This window comes from Ciconia boyciana, chromosome 18 (genome assembly GCF_034638445.1).
Source record: "Ciconia boyciana chromosome 18, ASM3463844v1, whole genome shotgun sequence".
NCBI classification, from domain to species: domain Eukaryota; kingdom Metazoa; phylum Chordata; class Aves; order Ciconiiformes; family Ciconiidae; genus Ciconia; species Ciconia boyciana.
The window spans coordinates 9,487,339-9,508,711 of NC_132951.1; the positions used below are offsets into that span (position 1 = coordinate 9,487,339).

Sequence of the window (21,373 nt, forward strand, 5' to 3'; positions counted from 1 at the left end):
AAACCCAACAATAAGCAATGTGGGCTTTCCTGAGTCAGGTTGCATCTGGACTGTTGCATCTGCATCATGTACAGCTCTGTTTTCCAGGCATTTATCTAATGTCTTTTTGAACTCATTTGGATCTAATTCTCTCAGGGAGACAAAAGGTAAAGTTATGGTAACTGGAGCTATTTATGTTACAAAGGAGACATGTAAGAAGGGGGTTAAAGCTAATGAATGGCTTTGGGAATGGACAGGACCTTTCTCAGAATAGAACAATAGGGTGCTTTTATGAAACTGGGAGACAGAAAACACAAAACTATTAAAAAACGAAAGAACGCTCTTTTGTATTATTTGGCATTAGCCTTCAGAACTCATCACCACAAGATAGTACCCTCTGCTAGCTGCAGAGAGCCTGTCTGGTCTTTCAGATGATGTGATAGTTAGTTGAGGTGACTCCTACACAGCTTATTGAATCAAGCAGGCCACAACTTCAGCCCGTTTTTAGTTGAATGATTGGAACTGAATTTCAACACATCACTACTAATCAGGCTCAGAAAGAGGGAAACTGCTGTCAGGGGCTTTCCTTGGTGAAGCAGCAAGTTAACAGGCAGGGGTGACATCACACATGAATGCTGACCATCCAGCTACGCTCATGAATGTTGGTCCTTGCTGGACTTCACTCTCCAGGACAGGAGAGGGAGTATGCTTTCCTTACCTGGGTTGCTGCTGGCTGACCGATGACCACCCATCCTGGACACTGCTGGTCACTGTGATGTGAGACGGAGACGTTGGAAGCCCACTGATCGAGGAAGCCTTTGGGAGTGTAAACGCCACAGTCTTTGATGCTGGTCATTTGCTCAAATTCCTCACATACTCCATCACCATCGTGGAAATAGCACCTGCTGGGTTCATCTGCCAGAAGAAAGAAGAGAACAGAAATCACAAAGGGCTGGCTACACATGTCTGCAATCTCATTGCTAGGACCTGATATCATCAGTGGTCATGCATCTGCTGGACCAGGTCACTGGGAAGTGAAAATGTTGGTCACTTCTAGGCAATAGCAAGGTGATTTTAAAAAAGCCAAGCAACAATAGACAACTTTTGTATTGGGCAATTCCCCCAAGATATTTCGTAACGTAAGGGGTTTTCTGCTTATTTTCATCTATCTCCATTTAAAAGGATGGAGACAGAAGAAAGCAGAGATAGAAAATACATAGAGAGACAATGTGGGTGTTGGCTTAATTCCACCAACTTGGAGGGAAAAATGCCAAAGAGGGTCTGGTCTACAATGTTTTCCTTTTTGTTTTTAAAAGATATCTGCAAAACAACAACAACAACAAGTGTGAATTTAGGGATGATGAAAACTGCCAAGTTCACAGTTGTAGTGACCAAAGGGCCAAACAGATCTGTTTATCCAAAGAGCAGATACAGTATACATACTGTGAGGGTAAGCTTGCCACATACACACACGGCTTCAACCAACATGACTCAGATTTGACCTGAAAGGATCAAAAGCAGCAGGAGACTTTATTATCCTTGTCCATTTATTCTGTGGCTTCTCTAATGAGACTTCCAACAAAGATGCCAAATTTTTGAGGTTGTTTCTGTAACACTGGCCCATTAAAAACTGAACTGAGATCCATCTACTCTTTTCAAACAGACTGCATAGCAATAATGACTTTCAGTCATTAGAGTACTCTGTGAAATGGAAACCTTTGACCTGTTGGTATCCTATTTTGTATTGTATTATCATTGTCAGTCCCCAGAGGTATCCAGTTCTGACAGCCTGTTGTATTTTTGTCTGGCAAATAAGCCTGCAGAAAAAACGGTAGGAAATTAGCCAGAGCTGCTAGCAGGACTGATGGAAACGATCCCTAAGGAGAGTCCTGTCGGTAGCATTGGACTATCTCAAGCTAGGTGTCAGAAAATCCAACGGCTGCTCAATTTTGAGCTACTTCCAAACTACTAAATCCCCTGTTTATTTTTCCTCCTAGTTTACACAGTGAAATACCATCATGAGCCAGAAAAAAATCAGTTTATTGCAATTCAATTATTTAATGACTTTCACTCCTTTTCCCCTCCCTTCCTCCCAATCCCCTGTGCAAAATTCCAGGTCCTTAAGAGAGTGTGAGTTTGAGAGAATGGAGAAGTCTATCAGGGAAGAATTTCATTATGGTTTCATTTCATCACGACCTCTGTGGCCAACTTGTGTACGTGGATAAGTGTGGGGAACTGTGTATTTGCTGGGCCAGTACTCCGAGCTGGCGAAAAGGAGCCAGCATGAATCTGGAAGCCGTTCAGCTGTATGAGTGCATGAGCGAATATTCCCAGGGTGGCCAAACTTCTTGACCCTACGTGTCACATCTTAAAATCTTCATATGGCTGGAAGCCACCAAACATATACCACACACCTCGAAGAGGAGGAGCGCTTGGGAGAGTGCTTCACAGACAAAAGATGACAATGGCCCCCGGGGTGTCCCATTACTCCACGGTGGGAGGGGGCTAGGGTGGATGTGCAGATGGGCCCTAAGGCAACCCAGCAGTGCTGGCCCCAGTGGCCCAGCTGCCTTGCCTCCTCCCACAGCTGGATTGCCCAACAGCCCTGATGCCAGCAGCGCCCTACTACTCCTCATCTGATATTGACCCAGTTGGGAACGTGAGCTTGAACTGCTCATGAACCACACATGCCCCGAGAGCCCTAGTTTGGACATCCCTGTAACATATCTTGTTTCTCTGCAGGGCTTATTAATGCTGGCACAGTGCTACACCAGTGTGGCTGATTCGTGCCTGGGAGAGACACACTCTATGTCTGGCCAGCTCAAGGAAGGGGCAGGGCAAGCATGTAACTGTGATGGCCATGGAGACAAACTCTTGGTTCCCTCACCTTATCCTTCTGCATCTCTTGTTCTGCTCCTCTCTCTGCAGAGATGTATCAAAGCGTAGGCCAGGTCTCTGCTGTACCCAAGAACAGTAGGATAAAGCTAAGCGGCTCACCCGCCTCAGAGCACTATGTCCCAGTTTGAGTGAGAGTCTCAGCAGAAATCTCTGAGAAATATTCAGCTATGGAAAGACTGTGGTCAGCAATCAAAAATCCTCAAAAACAAATCCCAAACATGTGAAAATATGTATTTTTGGAAAAAGTTTATTTGTCATTTTATGAAAAGGGGCTTATTTCTGTAAAAAGGAAAAAAAAGAAAGGAAAATACCTACCATATTAAAAAGACCCAACCTTCAGCCTATAAACATATGCACAGTCAGATATACACTTACAGTGAAACACCAGCACCCAAGTGCATCCTGCTACACACCCACACTGACAGAAACATTGACACACAAACACATGTACGCTCTTTTTACACATCCCCAATGCAGCCACCCCACTGATGCAAACACATACCCAGAAACTCACAGCCTAATTTTAGGCATATGCATTTAGACAGTGTTTCCCTAGCCTTCCTGAAGCACTGACTTATTTTCACGACAGGCGCTGAAGTAAGCACAACATTTATATAGCAACATACTCCTGCACTGGCTCTGAATGTTCCCTCCTAATGCGATGATAAACGTAATGGGCTTCTGATAAGATCATGTGTTTGGGATAAAAGAATACTCAAGACCTACTCCAATCCAATGACTTAATTCATACTCACATGGATGAGAAGGCAGCCTTTGAATAGCTGTGATCCAGGCCAGTGTGTGATCCTAGCAGAGGCTAATTTGTTCCTGTGATTATGCTTAAGACCCCAATAAATCTGTCTGCTTGGAGTCTGCAAAACCCGAGGGAGGAACCGAATGGAGAGACTGAGATGTCTGAATTCAATGGAGACTGCCTAAATGATTAACAAAGTCTTACTGAACTGCACTGTCATGAGCCCTTCCACCGTGCTAGTCCCGGAGAGTCGCTGCACCCTGCCCTCCATCGCAGCGCGGGTTTGCTGGCTGGATGACACCTCGCACAAAGGCTGAGAGATTAGGTACCCGCTGGCTTTTGTGTGCTTTGAAAAATGATGGGAGGAAAGTGGCTTTACAACCCTAGTTTTCTTTTAAGGAAGATCTTAAGTCCTACTACTTCACGCCATCCTGAAGTGTGCAATGCCATGCTTTGAGGGGAGCATTGGTGAGAAGAGGGGAAGGCTTTTCCTGCCCATGAGCTTCCTATTTCTGAGTGATGGCAAAAAGGGGGACTTTCTTGAATCCTTTCCAGACACTGGTGAGAGGACTGACGAGGGCATCAACCTACGACAGCCAAATGTGGTGCATCACTGCCAAAAAGAAGCAGAGGCTCTTCCTTCCTCAGGTACGGAGCGCCAGCTCTGACTCCTGATTCTTACTGCGGTCTTGGATGCTCAGTAGGTTACACATTAGGCTTTACATTTTCATGAGCAAAGTGAAGAACGACCAGATTGTTTCTTCCTACGATTGCCCTCACAAAATAAAAACTAACAGGCTTCTTCCCTTTCCACAGTGGTGTGAACACAGCTCAGTTAAATCCGTAGAGCCCTACAGGCTCAAAGCTGGGGAGGGCAGTATCAGGAGTGGTATATTTCTAGGAAGGAGTAGCTAACATCTTTATTTCCGTAATGGTGCAAAATGCCTTTTCCGTTCTCTTCTCAACTAGTGTGACATGAAATGCATCCAGGCCCTTGGTAATATAAGCTAATTTTTGTCTCCACAGAGGTCTATAGGCTCCCGAGACCTGGTGAAGGTCATAGTGATATATTGGTCACGTATGGCCTGCATCATGGACTACGTTCATCAACACCGTGGACTTCTCACGTCAAAGTTGAATCTGATTTGAAGGAGATATGGAGGAAGGGAACATGAAGGAAATCTGATTTGTCCTCCAGGAAAAATGACTTCAAAAAATTAAAAAGCAGTTGCCTGGAAATCCAGCTTAAATCTAGAAGAGTAAAATGTCTGCAGGCATAGCACCTGGCAGCAGGAGACAGCATCTCTGGGGATTGACAACAGATGCTGAAGGATCCTGAGCCGAACTCCAGGAACATGTATTCATTCAGGCAGCCTGAGCTCCTTTTCCTTGACAGAGTTCTTACTGAAGGCACAAAAATGTTGGGGCCAAACCAAAGTCCCTCTCTTGCCCTTGCTTTGGGAAAAGGCAGTCTCCGGTTCAGCGAAGATTTCTGAGACATCTGGGAATCCCTGAACGCTCCTTGGCAGCTGTCAACCTGGAGAAGGGGAAACAGATTGGCAAGACCTGGCCTGCTTACTATTGCAGTTGGGCTTCAAGATCCAGAACGATCTTAGGGCTCTTCTGTGTTGCACCAGAAAATGATGCAAACTCCATTTCTCCTTGCTTCTTAAGCTGTCCAAGCACAGTTGCAAAAGGCAGCCTTTTGTATTGAAATACAACCCCTCCTCTGAGGTTCAGAAATGAAAGGACACACAAGGTAAGGCAGAGGGTTTAGAGAGCACCTGGGAAGTGCCTATCAGACCAGGTCTGGATGAGCAGGTAACTCCCCATCACAGTCACCTGTTCAAAGTGAGGCTAGAAAATCACCAGCGAAATGAATGAAGTCTGGTAGCGATCAGGAAGCAGACATGCAGGATATGCACTTATCTGTGATAGGCAGCTTTCCACCTCATTAAAAAAAAAAAAAAAAAAAAAGAAGATAAAGAGATCCAATTCATAGCACAGGGCACATCCTCCAACGAGGCTTTTAATGTCCGAGCTGCATGGTCAAAGTGCTGGGGACAGACACTCAGGGCGGCTTCCTGTTTTCAGCTAGAACACAGCGATTGGCATCAGCATAGTCTTCTTTTGTGCAATAACTACTATTTTTTTAAAAGGCCAGACAAAAAAAGGGAGTATTTTTAAGCTCAGCTGTTTACTTAGGGATGTTTCCAACTATAACAAGCCTCATGCCACATAACTATTCGTCCGAGGAAAAAAAAAAGAAGAAAAAAAGGGGGGACAAAAATGCAGAAGCATTGTCTCAGAGTAACAAATTCTTGGAACAGAGCGAGCTTTGCATTTTAACTCCTGAAAGGTCTGTCCAGAGGCATGCAGGCCTTTTCAGACACAGTGAGGGCCAAATCACAGGCTCACCTAAGTCAGCAACTTCTGCAGAAGCATGATTTTACCACTGCGTCACTTAATCGGCATCTCCAGCACTGGTGTTTATGTTCACAGATGAGAAGAAACGTATCCAGAGGTTTCTATCACAAAAGGAGAAATAATTCCACTGCAGATCGCATGAACCCGGCGGCTGAGCAATCGCAGAACCTGCTCCATTTACTTCTATGGGAGTTTCACCTTTGGCTTCAATGGGAAGAGAGTGAATAACATGGCCTGCTTCCAGGATATCTGCTAATCTCTTCTTTAATATTGAAGAAGCCAGAGACAGAGATATTTCCTGCTACAGTAAAATATTCAAGAGTTATTTGCCTTCCTGGATATTCTGATTTGAAAAGAGGAAAACCATTACACAGAGCTTGGGCAGACCTTTCTGAATAAAGTTGCATATCAATAAATTGTGATGTTTTCCTTCAATGAAATAAAACAGACACCTTGGAAACGAAGGCAATGCAGGCATTGCAATCTACTGTGGAACATCCAGGGGCCTTCCAGGAGGCATTTTCTGTACAATATGACAATCGTGTCTGAGCATCTCCTGAACCAAGCAGGCGGGCATAATGCATTTGTGGAGCACAGCTCCCTGGTAATTCAGCTGCTTCATGGAAATACATTCCTGGGCTTGTTCTTTGTCTGGCGTGACTCGGCTCATCGGTATGATATAGCGGTTGGAGCACAATAATTATGCAATTGATCTGCATGCTGCAGACAGATACAATTACAACTCCCTCGCAGAGCCCGGCATTGAAATTTGATATTTCACCTCCAAGAACACGAGCCTTTGTCACTTAAGCGAAAGGGTATTTTCCATTGCTGGCAGTGGTAGTAAGACCTTATCTGCTCTGTGGCTAGCCAACAGGAGCCAATGTGGCCTTCCCGCAACCCCGGGCAACCAGGCATGTTATAAAAGCACTACAACACATGTCCTCTTCCCACCTAATCCTGGTTCCCTCCCTGGGTGGTTGGATAAATCAGAAAAGCGGTGCTGAGAATATTTCAATATTTCCACAGACTTACACAGATTTATTAGCTAAACTTGGAGACTGTTCGACTGAAAGTCTTGAGGCTTCTGTCACACAAGGCAGCAACCACTATGACCACGAGACGGCTGGCCAGCGTGGCCCTTCTCGACAACTGGCCCACTTGCTTGGGAGGCTGGGAAGGAGCCCAAGAGAAAAAACCCAGTGGTGCCATTCACCAAGGAAAACAAACTACTTGTTTGTGCATGCAGTTGGATGTTATTGCAAAGGAAGGTCTTTTGCTCAGCATCATCCTCTCAGCACAGCAAGTTGCTGTTAAGTCACAGAGGATGCTCTAAGGAGGGAAGTATGACCAGCCGTGGAAGTCTCTCTGATCCACGGAGAGTAACGCATGAGGGATGCAACAAGCAAAGGAGTAATTCTTCTGTTGGGCTCTTATTGTAGCTGTGTCCTAAGAACCAAAGCTGGATTGAGCTGGGCTGGAGTCACTGGCCTAGGGAAAAATGCAGGCAAATACCACTCCAGCCCACATTCTCCCCCACAAAAAAGCATCTGTCCTTTGTATTTTGCTGCCTGAGATGCCTGCTCTCTCTGCTCTGTGGCTCAGCTGGCCCTGCTAAGATTGCAGTATTAACGATGACAGTCTGAAAATCACTTTAAGAGACTTTATGACGATGCTGTGATTACTAACTTGCCAAATGAGTGCTTAGACATTTTAGAACATGTAGCCACACTCCCATGAGCTGCAGGAAACAGTCAGCTTCAAAGTATTTGCCTTAAGCTGAAGGTTTCACACAAATATAATCTGAATAGCCCCATCAGTAAATTCATTGCTATTTGCTATGAAATTCTGCTATAGAACCTTAGCTTCTTTATCGACAGCAATATGCTTTCCCAAGCTCCTTGGTCAACGCTTTAGTCTTGTTGATGCCTTATGAGATGCTGAGTTTCTCTTGCGAGGTGGTGCGGTTTCCCCCGTGCTGTTGTTCTACTGAAAGCCCTCGGCAGGGTCAGCCAAGGCCTATTTAGTGTTCGTGAAAGAAGGCGAAATCACCATTAGCTGCTGTGTGGGGCCGTGGTTTCAGCAGTCAAAGCTGTGTTCCTGTGCAGGGGTATGAGGAAGGGAGGGGGAGAGGATGGGAGCGAGGCGCGCTCTCAAAGCATGCCCACAATGAATATGGATGGTCATCCATCAATTTATTTTAAGCACATTACTTCTCTGTCAGAAAGGGAAAAAAAGGAAAAAGGAAGAAAGGAAAGAAAAGACATATAAAATTAGGTTTGTGTCACTCATTTAACACTGCAATTTCCCTAGAGGATTATGCACCAAACAGAGATAGCAAGCTCATGAATATTAATCATTTCCCTGAATGCAATGCAGCCCGCCAAACAATAAGATTAGGGGAAAGTGCTATGCTTAATTTATGGATAATGGGAGAGGTAAAGGATAGAGCTCCCACAAAGGTAAGACTCACAGCTGGAGGGAGAGGCCTCTGAGGAAGAGAAGGATCCAGATTTGTAAGGTAGCAAAAAAACATTTGAGGCCAAGCAGGAGCGAAATAAAAGGTGTTTAAGGATCACTGTCAAATTAAAATCATACTTCTCCCTGAACAACCACTGGCGACTAATGCTTCAAGCATGCCAGAAACTGGTGGTAAATTCAAGAGCTAGATATATTTATTTTCTCTTTTCCTCTACTCTGTGCCTTTTCTTTGTATTTTACATCCCTGAGGCCCTGAACCAACAAACCACGGAGACGTGTGTCTAACCTGAAACACTCACGTTCTTCAGTGGGACCACTCACATGTGGAAGTTAGCGGAAGCACTGCCCTGTTTTGCTGTAAAAAGGCTTTAGTGAAGAGTCCCTTATAAGCAAAGGAGATAAAGCGTAGCAATAACAACACCAATAAGATGCGACTGAAAGCCCCATAAATAACCAAGCAAACTTAAGGGTAGATAGAAGTTCTGAAGCTACTTCCCAGCTGTGTTTCAATGTGTCTATCAGTCTTTACTCATCTCTTTTCATATTGCTTTCTCTCCCCCTCCCTTCTTTTTTATTGATCTCTGCATCTTTTTTATTATATCCTTCTATTTCTTCAGCACTGGCGAGCTAAATCAATGCATAATGCACATCACACTCAACAAAAGGAATGCAAATGAAAGCAGTGCTTTTTCAATGTCCGCACATATATCTAGATGTGTGTGTACAATGTTGGTGTGTGAGAGAGTGCATACCAAGGACAAGGTGCCCAGCTGCTTGTTAGACACCCATTTCTCAACGGTTCAGTGGGAATGGATCAAGTGCTAAAAAGCTCTGGATTCCCACAACTGCAAATCATAACTCTTATGACTGGGGCCTGTTTTACACAGGACATGTCAGCTTGAACTTGGCTGAGGTCCGCAGTAATCACAAAAATCAGTTATCCCGGGAGTAATCAAGAGCAAGGTGAAAGAAAAGCAGCCAAGAGGTAGGAGAGGGGTGCATCAGTCACAGCGGACACGACTTTCATTTGCTTGTCTCCTACAAATCAAAAGGCAAAGTGAAACTTTCCCTGTGGGACCAAATTCTGTGAGGAGGAGATAAAATATGCAAAATCCGCTACGCAAAGGGGAAAAAAAGTAGAGATGATAAATTTCAGGATGGGGAAGGGTAAGTGTATGCAGAACTTAAAAAAGGAGCACTGCCAGATGCTTTCATTAATTAATTAATTAATCTCACTGTCGCTCTTCAGCATGTTGCAGGAAGAAAACTCTATTAATCTTATCTGTTTTCTGTTACTCGGCTTTGTGTTCAGAGAAGGCCAGGACAGCCTGACAGTAAGACCACACAGTCTTCTTCCCTGCCTCCCTCCTTCCTTCCCCCACGCCCCTCCTCCCATGGCAGAGCAGATTGATCCACTGTTATCTGATTAGAGAGGAAAGGATGAGGGAAAACAAAACCAAGGGGAAAAAAAAAAAGAAGTCTAATTTTATTACAGGCACTAGCGCAAAGTGTCTTGAGAGCCTTGTGCCATTTATTCAAAGGGAAGTTGGACCAATTAAAAAAACCCATAAACCTCATGATCCTACAAGGCAAAGGGAGCAAGAGAGGCAGAGGGACACCTGCAAACAGGCTGCCTCCATCCCTGGAGATATCCAGAATGCAGCTGGACATGACCCTGGGCAACATGCTCCAACTTTGAAGCTGGATCTAACTTTGAAGTTGGCCCTCCTCAGACCAGAGACCTCCAGGGACTCCTTCGAACCTAAATTATTCTGTGATTCATGGCTCTAAAACTAAATATTGATGGTGTTTGTGGACTCTGTTGTATTTATCTTCTACCAAGTAAGGTGACTTGCGTGGTCTCTGCTTTGGAAGGAAGAAGTCTGCTTGGGCTTTGCTATCAAACCTCCTGCTATGGAACTCCCCCGATGACGCCGCTTCAGCCCTGCCTTTGCAAACAAAATGTTTAGTGATTATTTTCAGCCATGTGGGACCCAATCCTGCAGACAATTTGTGACAAACATTGCATTCACTGTTGTGGTTAGATTTGCTGAAGTCTAAAGAATGCCTTGTGGTAGTTCAGAAACACGCCTGGAAGGAAGCATTTGCAAGATCAAACCCTGAGGCCCCCAATTCAGCAAAGCCTCTGAACATGTGTTGGAGGCTCACTGAATTCTTTGGTGAAGTGGAGTGATTCCCGGGGCTCTAAAGAGCTACATAATACAAGAACATCACTGCAAAAATAACACTGTCTGAAATAATTACTTGTTGTCCTACAGGATTATAACATGTGTTAGCCTTGTAAACATGGAAATAAATTACACTTATTTTTCTGTGCTCCTCAAATAGGGACCCAAGCATTCTGTATTTTCCAAGAAAACACCCCACCAGTCTCAAAGAAGACTTTTGTTTGGCTAAAGGCAGAGGATCCGGTCTGATATTATTAGATTGTGGAGAATGCTGAATTTCTGCTCTTTTTAATTATTATTTATGTAATATGTACAGCCACTTGCTTCCCCAACATCTTTATGTTTTCTGGTGAGATTTTAATGCTTGATATGTTAAAACAGAATACAAATCGGCACTGTTCATCTGTCTGAAAGATTAGCCAGCAGTTTCTCTCTAGCTCTTGATGTCCTAATTCATGGTGGTCCAGCACCCATAAAAGCCCACAGGACCTGTTTCACAGGTATTACCTTCTCTGAACCTTTCCTAAGGAATTGATGAAGGCAGTGTTTGCCCCAAAACAACAGCAGCTGGTATACCCTCGCAGACCCTGCATGCACACTAAGGCCATCGCTACCACAACTGTTGCACCACCACAATTGTACAGTCATGCAAAAAACATTTTTAAGGTCTGGGTCCATGCACCTTTCCACAATTCAGTCGATTTGATTCACCTAAGTGACTCCCCATATTCACTATTTCACAAACAATTTGATTTCATTCGCTTTTGTATTCCAGGACCTGTGCAAACCCACAACTTTCCAAAGCCCATGAAAAACAAAGGACTTTTAACCTCTGGAATTCCCCTTTCCTTTTCAACACAAGCAAATCTGAAAAATCACTTCCTCTGTAATGGTGTAGAAAAATCTGTGTGTATGTTTTAGTTGCTTCATTTTTTAATCATATTGCTGTCAGACAGGTTTTTTTCCACACTCTTAACCAGTCCTGTTGCTGGTCCTGGAGATGAACGTGTACATGGGCATAAAGCAAGCTCCTGCACCCACCTGGCAAGACATCGCTTTGTGGCCCATGGCTTGGGACACCCCACTCTTAGTCCTCTCCGGGGATTTACTTAGAGCATGATGCAGCTCCTGCCCAGCCCACACAACCCAGTTTCCTTGAGAACCAGTGTACACAGGGAAGGACCTGGGTCACGTCCTAACGTAACACTGGGATGTGGTCAAAGTACAGACCTGGACCAAGGAGCTCAGACCTGCTGCTGAGCAGGGTGATACAGATGCAACCATACAGCTCCAACCCAAACCCTTGCTGGAACCAGCCTCACACTATGCCTGACTTTTGGAGAACCCAAAACATTTGCATAAGTGTTTATCTCACTTTCAAAATATTATGACTAATATCTTTCAGTACTTTGAGGCTCTAATGCAGCAAGTTACTTGAAACACAAACGTAACTTCAAGACCACCAATAGTCACCATTAGTCTCAACTATAAATACTCTCAGATTTCAACAGAGCAATATGTAAATAAGTACATCACCAAATCAGGCCTCAAGTCCCACAGCGTGGGATGCTGAAGTAAAAATGTAGCCATTACGACGAGACAAGCAGTCCCCAGCTTACCACCCAAGGGAAACATGGTGCCTGTGAGGTCCTTTATATGTTGCTCCAGGCACAAGAGATAATCATCAGTTTGCCAAAAAGAGCAAATTTCTGTCTTGCCAACATTGCATTATCTGCTTAGGACTGATGCCCTGAGCTGAAGGCATGGGATCACTAGATGGGACAGAGTATTTGCTTAGTCAGTCCAGATGAGGAATCTCATAATAAAATCTCTTGAGAAAAAGCTGACCCTTTACAAATATTAACTTTGGTTTCAGAAACTCTGCATGTTTCATCCTTCCCCAGACCTCGCTGAGCCCTGTTTGGGAAATGCAATCCCACAACGCAGGGCTACCCCACAGAAGGTGCAGTGTAAATTGGTCTCCATTTCCCTTTTCTGCCCCCAGCATTCCTAGAGAGTTTAATATGTAAAGCTCACAACTGCAGCCCTGCTATCCCCGATAGCTCGAGCATCTTCCGGCCATTGTGCTTACAGGTTTTGCTAATCAGAGCAAACCAGGCTTGCAAATGAAATCTGATTAAGTAGTTTTCACCTCTGAAAAAGGGGATTAGCTAGACCTTTGATCCTCAGATATTGATTTGCAACTCAAAGGAGGTGTGACCTCAGCTGGACTTGCTTCTGGTCTCAGTCCCTTCCCCTTTCACTCCTCCTCCTGTTTACCAGAAAAAATCAGTTCATGTCTTCTCACGTAGCCAGATCTAAAGCCTATTGAAGCCAGTGGAAAACCACCCACTGACTTCAATGGGCTTTGGATCAGTCCCATAATGGCTGCTTAGCCTTAAGTCCTAGGCTGTTTCAAAGCCAGCAGAACCAATTTCCCATCAAAATGACCAGAAGCTGGGAAGATATGTTCGCCTTTCAAACCTACAAATTCCACCTTTTTTTTGCTCTTCCATGACAACTCTTCTGCTGGAAATGCTGAAAATACTGTTGATTTTTTCCTTGCACTCTACGTAGAGTTGTTGCCCACCATGAGTGGAAGGGCTCTGAGCCAGACTTACCGATACAATTAAAGGATAACTCCTGCAGGCAGAATAGGGAGCAGCCATCACCGTTGATCTTATTCATATCATCGCATTCTTCCCCCAAGTCTCTGTAGGCAGGGCACACACATGCAAAAAGGAGTCAGATGCAAATGGCATCATCCCAACAATTGCTACAACCCCTCTACAGAACTCCAAAGCCCTGAAATCCAGTACAGCGGCTTTGTGTGCCAACCCTTAAAATACCTCTCCCTTTCTCCTCCAGCCCTGACTTTCATCATTTCTGGTTCACAAGCTTGCCTGGCCACTTCTCTCCTGCACATGTGGATACCACTTGCTGTTCTCTGATGAGGATATGAGCAACTTCCTTCATAGCTGGTGTGGCTGCAACTCAGCAGGTGGGGAAAAAGAGAACAGGAATCGCTGAAACTCTTTGTATTAAATCTGGAAGGGCCAGACTGTGACCCCAGAATGGGAATAACAAGGCATAAAGCCTGGTGCTGGGCTATTCCACGTGACGGCACTCGGAGGAGAGCAGTCAACAGGGAGCAGGTAGTGTCAGGGACGGGGTCCTGCCTTGCGCCAGCCCACACAGTTGCAGCAGCATGTGGGGAGAAGAGTGCGAAACAGATGAGAAAGGGGCTGCCACAGCTGCAAGTGGGGCCACAACGAACCAAGCTGTGACACAGTCTGGTTCCTGCTCGCTCCTGAGGCAGCTCAGCTATTGTTTGACGCTTGCTGCAAAGCCACAAGTGATGTTTGAGGAATGTGCAAACATAACAGTAGGAGAAAAATTATGGAAAGCAAAATTAATCTGTCTTTCTCCACCTCTCTCTCCAAGACTGCCCTGGATTCATATGTCATTTGATTGTTCTCTTTGATTTCCCTGCCTGTTGGGCCTCATCCTGCAAATACTTGCTGCCAGGTATATCATCTGACAGAGTTGTAACTATGTGATTGCTGATCAGCATTATTTCAAGAAAATAATACTGGCTGGATTAAGCACTTGCTTGTTGTTACTTCCATTGTTTAAATAACTAAATTATCTAATGCCAGGAAGCTTTGAAGCAGGTGGCCTTAAGGGCCAACATAGTAAAAGAATAAACCCTAACACAGTTGTGAATGATTGTTTTACATTTTCAGTGGTCTGGGGATTGGCAGCCGGTGAGAGGGAGGAGCTGATTAAGAACATGCAATTCCCAGCACTCTCCCTCAGAGGCCAAATCTATCACCTCCAAATGCATCCCAGCTCCGGTAGTCGGTCAAACAAGAGGTTGCACCAGGAACCTGGCCCACCACATGGCAGGGGTTCTACCCTCTCCACCAGCTGCCAGACACATGGGACTTCATGTGTAAGGACAGCATCAAAGGCTGTGTGAATTTTTGCAGCACTTACTTCAGCTCCATATAGGAAATGTCATATACATGTATAAAGATACAGATACACGAACAAACAGCATATAGCATACTTTCATATCGATCCTGCTGTCTGGATTCCATTATCTGTATCTCTCTCTGTATCTACTGGTGCCAGGATAGCAAGGCCTAACTTCCAATTAAATGTCATCATCCTGGTAATCATCAAGCACATGAGTCATTATCTACAGATGAGAGCCAGCCTAAACTAAGGAGACATCAGAGGTCATCAGTTCCTTTCTAGTCTCAGATTCTGGCTGAGTAGATGTGCCCAGATTTATCTGTTTGCTCGTTCCAGACTTACACTTGGATAATCCCGTCTCCACAGTATCCACTTCCAGAGATATACACAAGTGTGGGGGAAGGCTCGCTCTCCTCCGTCCCAGAAACAATGACGACCTGGTATGTGTATGTGGTCCTATCGCTCAGTTCTCTGCAAGACAAAAGGAAATATTAAGTGATCGGTACAACAAAGGCAGTAGCAAAGGGCAGAGAAGGAGGTACTGAAATGGGGGTTGGCTGCCAAAAAGGCAAGTTTTAGTTCAATCAGGTCCTCAGAATATTCCTACCTTGTTTTGATGGGATTAATTTTTGGTTGGGTGTCTTTTTCTTGTGAGCACAATCAGCGCTACCTATGTTCATGCTTGATTTATGCACAGCTCTGAAATAGGTGCAACTCTTCACTGTTTGACAACTAAACTATTTGTTAATGAAAATCATGCAGTTTGATGTGTTGCTGCTTACATCTATACCCACTGTAGAGATGGCATTGCACTGACACCATGGCAGTGTATCCATCCTCACCACATGCAGTGGGAAATGGTAACAGCATGACCAACAGTCAATAGTACTGCAGCATTTGAGAAACCAGCCCTGTGCTTCACTGTCTTTAGCCTTGGACACTTCTGCTCCCATCTCTCCACCTCAGGGACAGCATTACCTGCAAGTTTGTGGCATAGTTCATTTAAAGAACTTAAAATACCCTGTCAACCCTGATTACTTCCTGAACAGCTCTGAGCTCGATCCGACTGCAGCTGGAGCCAGTGGGAATCTGCCTGTTGATTTAAGGCAGAATTGGACTGCGGATGTTTCAGTGATAGGTAAATAAGTTATCCACTTTGCATACGGGTATTAAAACAGTAGAGTTAAAAAGAAGGTTTCTTCCTCTCCAGGAGAGCGCAATAAATAGGATCCACACCACAGCACTAGATCACAGTATTAGCATCGAAATATTCACAGAAAGAATTAGCAAACTGTTACATATTTATGCAAAGCCATAATTACCTAAATCCTGTGCATCTGTAAACAAGGAATATTTTTTTATATATGCAATACAGAAATAATATAAGCCTAATATAAATGTTTAGCTCTTTTACAATGTCTTTTACATTATCAGAACTCAAAATGATCCACAAAGAAACTCATTACCTTTATCCTCATTGTGCCGATTTGTACAGCCACGGAGTGGTGAAGGCAAAATGATTTGCTCAAAGTCATCAATCAGGCTAATTGCAGAGCCCATAATGCAACTCAGTTCTTTCCTAAGCCACGCCAGTCCTCTACTTACTACGCTTGTATTGCCCCAATTACTGACAGTAATATACAAATCTTTTTGTCACAGGAACTTGGTCAAAAAGCATGTATTAATGAACTGTGTACTATGAAGAGATACATCTACTACACAGAGCAACAAAGCCATTGAAGTAGATATCAATGGACTGTAGTTACTGAAATCTTCAAGTTCACGAAGTAAGTATCTCCTTACAACATTCATTAAATTAACAAGCATGACTTAAACTCCAATATCACACATTATATTTTACAACAAAGCTGTTTCTCATGGATACTATGCAGGCAAAATAACTGTCTTTGAAAGAATTGCACGTGAACAGCACTGGGATTTGATTCTTTGTTAGCACACTTGAAATGAGGAGTGAAACTCAGTGGAACAAAAACACAACACAACTGGCTTTCTCATTGCTTCTTCACCTGATTCCTGTCGGCAATAGTCTGTAGCTCCTATTAGCTAAATTTGAGGATTCAGGTAGCACAAACACTATCTTAGTTCACCTACAGGTTGGGGAGACATCTACCCAGATATTGGTATGAGTGTTTATTCAAAGTGAAAAATTTCAAACTTCTGCCCTTGGGACCTGTTTAAAACAACTGCTTTTGAAAAAAAATATAATTAAGTGGCCAAACACATACTGATGTATAATACTGAGGGTTTCCTCTAGATTTTACTCCCAGATGAATCCACTTATTAAGACAGGAAGTTTCTGATATATACTGATGAAATCAAAGCAGAGGCAAGCTTTGATTATCAAAGAGCAGTTATTTCTCAAGTTCTTTCTTCAAAACCATTTGTAAAATATTTAAGATTAACAAGTATACTTGCAGAAATGTGGATTTTGTCACTGGGGATCTGCTAACCACAAAAAAGGTTCAATTCTTAGAAAAGACTGTTAACAAATGAACAGTTTGGGCAGCTATAACAGCTACAAAATAAATAAACCCATGCTGCTTTCTGATGTGCTGAGATCGCACGCCTGAGTGCAAAATAGTAGTTTTCAGATTCTGATTTTTTCTCTGATTTCCACCAATACCCATAGGTGATGGGCAGGCATTTGGCTAACAGCAGAAAGTGTGCCTCTGCAAGCGTGTTTTAGTATGTGGGAGTGTTTTTGTATGCTTGTGTGCACATGTAAGCAAACGGAAAACAGGAAAAGTTCACATTTTTTTATGTACAGGGCGGGAAGTTGGCAGAACATAATGGAAGAAGACAGTACTAAATTAAGCACGGGAAAGAATATGGTGTTTATGAATTATTAGGTGACTGGAGATGAACATGTATGTGGGTGAATAAGACAGAAAACTGGAAATGAAAGTTATTAGGTGGGGAGGACTCTAGCATATTTAACTGCATGGCCTGTGAATGCAAAACTGCGTATGGGGAGAGGACCCTATAGACGTCGGAGAAGAGTGACTGCTGGCCTTGTGGCAGTGGCCTTTGATTTAATCCTGTCACCTGCTACACACTGGTGAGGGCAGATTTCCAACTGCAGCCTGCTGCTCAAAAAAGGAAAGCTCTTGGAGAAGTGATACGTCCCGACAGCCAAATGAACCTTATAGTTTAGTGACAGGAAAAAGAAAAGGCCATTTCTGCTCCAAAAAAGAAGGTGAGCAAAATACCTGATTCCTTACACATACATTTAGGTATTTGCACAGCCTGACTTCCCTTACTTCTACACAGCTTGGGTACAAAATAGCCATTAGCTGATTTATGCTCACAATACCCCATGAGCTATGAACATAATATCCTTGTCTTAGGTTAAAATACAGAGAAAGGGAAGACAAATGCCTAGGGACATACAGGCACTGTAAAGCAGCATCAGGACTGGTAGCCAGCTCTCCAGGCCCACACTGCAGGCGTGGGGCCAATCCTCCCCATCCTCATCCCAGCTTCCCTTTTGGACAGCTCAGTCGAGAGCAACCTGGAGCCTCACAGCCTTCCCCCCGCTGGGGATGGCAGAGAAGACCCAGGCTGTCACACCCAGGGGCAGCACCACAAACCAGCCATGCCCAGACAAGACCAGAAATGGGAGCACATGTGCTCCAGAGGTGCCCTCCAGCATCACGCAACCAGAGCTGGAGACGTGCCTCGACTGGAGCACCAGAAAGCCATCTTAGAAACTCAAACACAAGCCATCACGCTTTCAGTTCACCCTGGCCTGATGCAACTAGTGGCAAAAACCTGATTGAGCTGATGTGGCATTTCACAACTCAACAACTGGAACCTGAGATACTTATATGCTCCTGAACTGTTAAAGATATCATATCGGCAGCAACTGAGAGTTTTAGCATTCCTTCACAGTACCCACATTTCAGAAAAATATAGCTGCTAAAGGGATGATATGTGCAATACTTCGGGCAGTAATCCAGTACCATAGTGAGGGAGGGAGGAAGGAATGCAGGAATGAAGGGGCATCCCCCCGCCAAAAAAAAAAAAAAAAAAAAAAGAATTTATTCTCTCCTATATAGTTAATGGGCACCAAGGTCAATATCACAGACTGTATCTGGAGATGTCAGCAAAACAAGCTCTGCTCCAAGTGGTGATAAAAGTGTGATTTTTGACCATTTATTTTCTCCCCCACCTTCCCTCGGACCTGATGACACACTAACAGTGATATTGTGCTCTTTCAACTCTTCTGTCAGGCAGGTCCAACACACGCCAGCTTCGTACAATGCTACTTAAGGAAGTGAGACAGAAGAACATCTTTAGTGTTAAGGATGTGAACAAACACTCTGTTAAATTTATATCTATGGTCTTTTAATGACCTTTTCGAGAACTGAGTAAGCTGCATTGATCGCTGCAGCTTCCGCCCGTGGGGAGGCAGTCTTATTAAAAAGCAATGACTCAAGCCCTCTGCTTAGAGGGGGAATTAGGACGTGCCACGTGAAATACCACGAGGGCAACTTTCCTGTCTGCTGTGGCGAGTGACAGGTCCAGGGTCAGAAATACAAAACCCTCTAATTCTTTTCCTGTTTTTACTGGGGAGGCTGGGCAGTAAAGTTAATCTTGCTGTGTCCCCCAGGCGAGGGACCTCTGCTTTCAGTTCGGGTGTTCCTGTAAAACTTATGGGAAAAATTATACCTCTGGGAAGTTGTTTTCTACTCAGACCAAGGTGGGTTTAAAGGATCATTGAATTTACAGCAGCAACACACATGCCCTCGAGTGCCAGCAGATCTGCAAGGGCTGACGCTGCCCCAACCACCTCTGCTCAGTGCCCACTGTAGGGCTTCAGCATCTGAGGGCACAGTGCAGCACTCGAGACTCAGTGAAAGCACCCAAAGAAAGCAAACATCCCGCACCTCTCTCCCTACTACAATAGCATATATATTTTTCCTACTACAAATAACAGCAGAGAGGGTTTTTATACAGCAAAGACTTGTTTCCAACAAAATTGAAAATATCCTTAAGGCTGATTGTAGCTTCTGCCCTATGAAAACATACATGGCCAGAAAGCAATGAAAGCAGACAGTGTTCCTGTTATTTAAGGACAAGACGACAAGGTCTTAGGCATCCCCAATTAAATTACGGCTGTCAGAGGCAGTGTCATGTGAAACAGGCAGATTCTGCACCTCAAGTGTCCTCATGAAGGACCCATCTTTCTTTGACCTTAAATAGCCACCAAACTCTTGAGCCAAAAGACAACGTTTCCTGGACAGCTCTCCACAGCCCAGAATGAGTCTGCCAGCAACATCCCTGTTTCCCTCTAACACTGTCGCCTTTGCTCTTCTTCCCTAGCAAGAAAGCCTGCTGAGCAAAACAGGAAATCTGCTGGCAGCAAACAGCAGCAACCCACATCTTCACTTGTTGCAATGCTTTGGATCAGCTGCTCAAGGAGGACTGAATACGACCACGCACGGAAGAGCTGAAGGTCTATGCCAGCTCCAGTCCCATCTTCCGCAGCCTGGAGCTGTCCAGTTGGTTCCCCCATGCTGCTCACAGCCACTGAAAATCTCAACGTCATTTACAGAGGTCCTGAAATACCCCAAATACCCACTAACTCAGTGAAGAAGCACTGCAAAGCTCAGACATGCTTAGAGCTTTCCAGTCCTGGGCACTGAACCAGGGCTCGATGTTTCTAGATCAGAAGAGCTAACACTGCTCTCTTCATTGCTACTTAGAGAGTGGGTCATTAAACTGCGCTGGGTTTTACCTCTTGGCAATGCCGCCGGGGTGTTTGCAGGCTCCCCCATCCTCAGGTGCTCCAAAAGCAATTGATAAAGAGTAACCCAGGGGCTGAGTTCACTTTAGGACAACCTGAATATATTTGCTCCCCAACTCCCGTCCTTTTTCCTGCATTAACGTTGATTGTGCCAATATGACCATTTTCTTCTTTTATCTCCTCTCTTGCACACGCTCCCCCTTGCCTTGCCTTTCCTTCTTTTAATAAAAATGGCATGAGAAGCATGGCAGAAGATAATTAAGAGAATTCCTGCCCGGCTCTGCAGTTGGGAGAGAGGAGGGGTGGGATGCTGTAAACAAAAGAAAGACGTAAAAAATATTGAGCTCTTGCGATGGGCTGTTTTTTCAGCTGCAGTCCGATCTCTCGCTGTTTGGATAAGCCCAGCAACATGGCAGGTGCAAAGGCCTCAAAACAAGTCTCCTGCCTCTCTCTCAGACACTGAGCTGACTCAGAAGACATAAACACCGAAGAAATGGCCTCAGAGAGGATTTTCTCTCTACCCATGATAAGATAGGTCCCAACAGGGGCGGTGGGTTTGCTCTTTATGATTTGTTTGTTGACAAGCAAATCAAAACAGAGTAGTTGAAGTATTAAATGAAGGCTTATAAGTTGGATGGGAGAGTGGGGACTGGATGACGGATTTCTGCTCTCAAACCCAGCTTAAACCTGAACTGGGTACTTCTGAGGAAGAACGGCAGAGCAGCCAATGACCTGAACAGATAATCTCAGCTGAATACTTGGTGGGGTACGTTTTGTACCATCAGGTGTCTCTGCTCTCTGAAGCCCAGAGTATCACCATTCAAAGCAGTGGCATCAAGACAATGCCCAAACTCAACTTTTGCTCCTGACTGTACGAGGAAGGTATCTCTAGTA

The 21,373-nt window shown here is 44.4% G+C and overlaps 1 protein-coding gene across 3 annotated transcripts in view; it reads right to left on the bottom strand.

The window, feature by feature from the left end:
• PAPPA (pappalysin 1) overlaps nt 1–21,373 on the bottom strand; it is a 254,253-nt gene that overhangs the window by 77,422 nt on the left and 155,458 nt on the right. For all 3 annotated transcript variants that reach the window (XM_072883095.1, XM_072883093.1, XM_072883094.1), the window contains exons 8-10: nt 15,052–15,180; nt 13,350–13,441; nt 698–894 (exon numbers count right to left, since the gene is read on the bottom strand). In XM_072883095.1, the coding sequence (XP_072739196.1) occupies nt 698–894; nt 13,350–13,441; nt 15,052–15,180 (418 nt within the window). The remainder of the gene's footprint in view (nt 1–697; nt 895–13,349; nt 13,442–15,051; nt 15,181–21,373) is intronic.